The sequence below is a fragment of the Bufo gargarizans genome, chromosome 1, assembly GCF_014858855.1.
Source record: "Bufo gargarizans isolate SCDJY-AF-19 chromosome 1, ASM1485885v1, whole genome shotgun sequence".
Classification (NCBI taxonomy): domain Eukaryota; kingdom Metazoa; phylum Chordata; class Amphibia; order Anura; family Bufonidae; genus Bufo; species Bufo gargarizans.
This window is the reverse complement of record NC_058080.1, coordinates 479,272,904-479,278,819: the sequence shown is the minus strand read 5'-3', so window position 1 is coordinate 479,278,819 and position 5,916 is coordinate 479,272,904. Positions and strand designations below refer to the sequence as shown.

At 42.4% G+C, this 5,916-nt stretch overlaps 1 protein-coding gene across 1 annotated transcript; it reads right to left on the bottom strand.

Moving 5' to 3' along the window:
* Positions 1 to 4,437: 4,437 nt before the first annotated feature.
* LOC122927953 (histone H4-like) lies at positions 4,438 to 4,749 on the bottom strand. The gene has a single exon (XM_044280315.1). It carries the CDS (start codon positions 4,747 to 4,749, stop codon positions 4,438 to 4,440), a length of 312 nt encoding a protein of 103 aa, XP_044136250.1.
* Positions 4,750 to 5,916: the final 1,167 nt, after the last annotated feature.

Below are 5,916 nucleotides of genomic sequence, written 5' to 3'. Positions count from 1 at the left end.
AATAATAGATGGTGGAGGTGCAGTAGACATCGCATATCTAGATTTTAGTAAGGCTTTTGACACTGTCCCACATAGAAAACTTATCAATAAACTGCAGTCATTGAGCATGGACTCCCATATTGTTGAGTGGATTAGGCAGTGGCTGACTGACAGACAACAGAGGGTTGTAGTCAATGGAGAACATTCAAAACAAGGTCATGTTACCAGTGGGGTTCCACAGGGATCTGTACTGGGACCAATTTTGTTTAATATCTTCATAAGTAATATTGCAAAAGGCATCGATGGTAAGGTTTGTCTTTTTGCTGATGACACAAAGATATGTAACAGGGGTGATGTTCCTGGAGGGAAACGCCAAATGGAAAAGGATTTAGGAAAACTAGAAGAATGGTCAGAACTCTGGCAACTGAAATTTAATGTGGATAAGTGCAAGATAATGCACCTGGGGCATAAAAACCCAAGGGCAGAATATAGAATATTTGACACAGTCCTGACCTCAGTATCTGAGGAAAGGGATTTAGGAGTAATTATTTCAGAAGACTTAAAGGTGGGAAGACAATGTAATAGAGCAGCACGAAATGCCAGCAGAATGCTTGGATGTATAGGGAGAGGTATAAGCAGTAGAAAGAGTGAAGTGCTTATACCGCTGTACAGAACACTGGTGAGACCTCACTTGGAGTATTGTGTGCAGTACTGGAGGCCATATCTCCAGAAGGATATAGATACTCTAGAGAGAGTTCAGAGAAGAGCTACTAAACTAGTACATGGATTGCAGGATAAAACTTACCAGGAAAGGTTAAAATACCTTAATATGTATAGCTTGGAAGAAAGAAGAGACAGAGGGGATATGATAGAAACTTTTAAATACATAAAGGGAATCAACTCGGTAAAGGAGGAGAGCATATTTAAAAGAAGAAAAACTACCACAAGAGGACATAGTTTTAAATTAGAGGGGCAAAGGTTTAAAAGTAATATAAGGAAGTATTACTTTACTGAGAGAGTAGTGGATGCATGGAATAGCCTTCCTGCAGAAGTGGTAGCTGCAAATACAGTGAAGGAGTTTAAGCATGCATGGGATAGGCATAAGGCTATCCTTCATATAAGATAGGGCCAGGGACTATTCATAGGATTCAGTATATTGGGCAGACTAGATGGGCCAAATGGTTCTTATCTGCCGACACATTCTATGTTCTATGTTTCTATGTTAAATAATCGCGTATTGCGATTGTAACTTAAAGGCTACTCTCCTATTGAAATAGCAATGCGGTTAATTCAAGTTATAATTTCGATTTTAACTTAGCACTGCTATATTCCGTATTCGTTAATTCTAGCTTAATATGGAATATAGCAGTGCTAAGTTAAAATCGAAATTTGATTATTATAACTTGAATTAATCGAATTGCGATTTCAACTTGGACCTGGTTTACTATGGTTGGCTTGGTAGAATTAGCGAATATTGCGATTTCAACGTAATTCTTAAATCCGACAGTACATTGTAGTATATGGAGACATTCCCATGGTGATGGGGACGCTCCATGAGCACGGAAGTCGGCAGAAGCGGCAACGGGCCCTGACTGGAGCAGCCAGGAATCCAAAGGACAGGTAAGAACAACTTTAGGGAAGTGGGAAAAATATAACAATAAAAAAAAAAAAGGGGGTTCTGAATGAAATGATTACCTCCATCAATACAGATGGAAGAGCTCATTGCTAAAGCTTCCCGCTCTCCTTCCCTCCTGCAGGCACAGAACGCTCTTCCGGACTGTGTAAGAGCAGCCTTAAGGCCAGGAATCTGCCTGTGTGCACTCCTCCCACACAGAGAGGGCATTACTACTGTGAAGGGGGAACAAAGAGGGCACTACTACTGTGAAGGGGGCACAAAGAGGGCATTACTTATGTGAAGGGGGCACAGAGAGCATTACTGCTGTGATGGGGCACAGATAGGGTATAACTACTGTGAAGTGGGCAGACAGAGGGCATTACTACTGTGAAGGGGGCACAGAGAGGACATTATACTGTGAAGGGGGCACAGAGGGCATTATTTACCATGAAGGATGCACAGAGATACTACAGAAATCCAGCTGTTTGTAGGCATTCCCTTGAAGCATGTTGGTTTTTGGACTTATTTATTATAGGGATTGTGTCAAAATATTGTCTTAACTGCTCTCCACAGATCTACCTTAAAGGGACACTGACAGGCCCAATAAGCATATTTAGCTATATATATGACTGCACAGGTCTTCTAATGTGTAATAAAAACATATAAGCATACCCCCTGTCCACCTTATAAATGGAGTAAACTCATGTTTTATAACCTGATAGAACCGTCTTCTTTCTGCCCAAGGGGCGAGGTTTCAGCTCCACTCGCGCCCAGCCAGCCTCGCCCCAACTGCCGTTTTGAAGCGCCGCCCAGCTCATCAATATTCACTTCGCTGGGCGGCTTCTGCTGTCCCCGACCTTCCGAGATCCGGCGCATGCCCAATAGAAAGCTATGGGTATCGGACTCCATTTCAGCTTCAGCGCATGCGCCCGGCACCCTCACTGGCCGGGATCGCATCGTGCCTGCGTTCCCTCTGCTTCTTTGAGGCCGCTTCAGCCTCTGCGTTCTGCACCTGTGCCGGACACTCTTCTGAGCAGCGCTTCAGAGCGCTGCTCTCAAACACATCTGAAGCCGCCTAGCGAAGTGAATATTGATGAGCTGGGCGGCGCTTCAAAACGGCGGTTGGGGCGAGGCTGGCTGGGCGCAAGTGAACTGAAACGCCGCCCCTTGAGCAGAAAGAAGACGATTCTATCAGGTTATAAAACATCAGTTTACTGTATTTATAAGGTGGACAGGGGGTATACTTATATGTTTTTATTACACATTAGAAGACCTGTGCAGTCATATATATAGCTAAATATGCTTATTGGGCCTGTCAGTGTCCCTTTAAGGCGAGTTCCCATCTGCGTTGGAGGATCTGTTTGGGAACTCAGTTACAGATTCCGTTAAAAAGGCCAGACAAAAAAGTCCTGCATACAAAAACAGGATTCTGAACGGAAACTGAATGAACTGCATTGTAATCAAGGGAGTCTGTTTAGCTCAGTTCAGGTCATTTATGTGCTCTCTCCGGCACTTTAATTTTTTCCGTTGTTCTGCTCCTCTAAAAGAGGTGTGAGCAGGTGGGGGTCCGACTCCTGAGATGCTTGCCAATCAGCTGTTTGAGAAGGCATCGGCGCTCACAGTAGTGCCACAGCCTTCTTTGCAGCTCACCAAGCACAGCTGCGGTCCAGTTGATAGCAGCTGTGCTTGGTATCGCAGTTTATCCCCACTCACTTCAGTGTTGCAGCGCTACTCTGAGTGCTGGTGCCTTCTTATACAGCTGATCGGTGGGGTCCTGGGTGTCAGACCGCCACTGATCAGATACTGATGACCTAGCCAGAGGATAGGTCATCAGTAGTAAAGTTTCAGAAAACCCCTCTAAGGCTCCATTCACACATCCGCAATTCTGTTCCGCATTTTGTGGAATGGAATTGCGGGTACGTTCATTTCTATGGGGCCACACGGTGTGCTGTCCAGATCCGGAAATGTGGATCCGCACTTCCGGGTCCGCAATAGTGTTCCCGAAAAAAATAGAACATGTCCTATTCTTGTACGCAATTGCGGACAAAATTAGGCATTTTCTATTATAGTGCTGGTGATGTGTGGTTCCTAACTGGACCCTAACTGTGGCAGGTAAAAAGAAGTCAGAATGGGATTATGCTAAATTCAGCAAGTGCTATTTCGCCACTTTTATAAATTTGGCTTACAGACCGTTTCCTTTGCACAAAACAAACTTTAAATTGTCCCCTGTTGATGAATCAAGGTCACAGTGTTTTTAGGTAGTATAATTTCCTATTGGCCAGCATGAAACATCTAGCAGCAGAATTCTTTGCTAAAAAAAAAACAAAAGCCGTCCAAAAAAGAGTGTTGTTTTTGGAAAAAAAAAATACATCTAAAACCATAACCATGCTGCTGGAAATCTGTCACACCTATTCCAAGATATCATGATGCGACAATGACAAACTGATGGAATCTGCACATAAATTAAATTGGCCAAAAAGTTAGAGCTAGAAAAAGGCAATGTTAGCCAGCAGATGGCAGTGTGTCCATTTTATCTCCTTGCATCGACGGCCTGTCTATTACAGTACAATTATCTACTGAATAAGAAAGTGGCATGTGAAGAATATTGATTCTGAAAAATGCATATTTACCCTGGTCTCGTTAGGCCTTCAGGACCAGGCAAATGTTCATTTTTGTGTTTTTGCTTATTCATCTCTGCCTTCCAAAAGATGTACCTTTTTTACTTTTGCGTTCACATAGACGTATGATGGCTTTTTATTTTGCGGAACAAGTTGTATTTTATTTTATTTATTTTTTTGGGCGGCTCTGAGAAGAGCCTTTGTGCTGTGAGGACGGAGGCAGCATTAACCCCCGAAGCCGTAGAGAGTGCGGCCCTGGCGCTTGAGCGCGTAGACCACGTCCATGGCGGTGACGGTCTTCCTCTTGGCGTGCTCGGTGTAGGTGACGGCGTCCCGGATGACGTTCTCCAGGAAGACTTTCAGCACCCCGCGGGTCTCCTCATAGATGAGGCCGGAGATGCTCTTGACGCCTCCCCTGCGAGCTAGACGGCGGATGGCAGGCTTGGTGATGCCCTGGATGTTATCACGGAGCACCTTCCTGTGCCGCTTGGCGCCGCCTTTCCCGAGCCCTTTCCCTCCTTTACCGCGACCAGACATCTTCTAGGTGTGAGCAGAAAGCAGTACAAGTTGTATTTTATAATAGCACCATTTAACTTACCATATCTTGTATCGTGAAATTAAGAACAAAACGTACGGCTGCCATGTTCTTTGGGGTTTTATTTTCACCGTGTTCACTTTGTGCTAAAAATGACAAGACAACCTTATAATGCTGATCAGTCTAATGACAGCAATACCAATTTTATATAGTTTATTATGTTTTACTACTATTGAAAAATGAAAACCTTTAAAAAAAAATAATTTGCATCATCATATTCTGACACCCAATACTTTCCTCTTACTACAGAGATGCTTGGGGGCTTATTTTTTGCAGGACGAGCTGTAGTTTTTATTGGTGCCCTTTTGGGGTACATAAGACATTTCAGTCACTTTTTATTCAAATTTATTTTGGAGGGCAAGGTGAAAAAAAATGTAAATCAGCCACTTTTTTTTTTCACCATTATAAATATTTTCTGTTTTAAAAGTGCGGACATTTTTAAAGCAGGCTGTATGACATGTATCCATATATTTCTCCTGCACCGTGGACATACAGTTATGCCCAGGTGCAGCAAGTGGTTAAAGTGCTACTGGTAAATGTAGAGGATATAGACTTATAGATTTTTTAATTGTGAAAAGAAATGTAGGGAGGTACTAATTAGCATAGGTTTAATAATGATAATAATAATAATTGTATGTGAGGAACAATTCACCATATATTTTATTCTCTTTAAGTAAATCAAGATATGATAATGAAAAAATACTCACTGACCTAGAGAAGTAAAAAATGTACGTGATGAGTAAGTATTATTTTATGCAGTCAAGTGTGTCAGTCTTAAAAATGTGTCTGGATTTAAGAAAATGACAACCTGTTCTACTGTCTAGTGCATGTAGAGACATGCCGTTAATAAGGGATGTGCTGTGGGCTGGAGGGCTTATATCAATCTTGCTTAAGCAGCAGGAAAATAAATGGGTGGGTTCCCTAATTGATGAAAATGAGAACATCTAGAGAACATCATTTTGTTCACTGTCAGTTCATAGTGTCACACAACTATGCGGATGCTGGATTCTTCTGTCAATACAATGAAGAAATGGAAAAGAAACAGAAATGTAACCTTACCTATAGGGTTCAGTTGATAGAACGTGTTGATCATTGCTTACATTTTTATA

Coding starts and splice junctions, on each gene's coding strand:
- LOC122927953 (XM_044280315.1), bottom strand. CDS start 4,749: ATGTCTGGTCGCGGTAAAGGAGGGAAAGGGCTCGGGAAAGGCGGCGCC.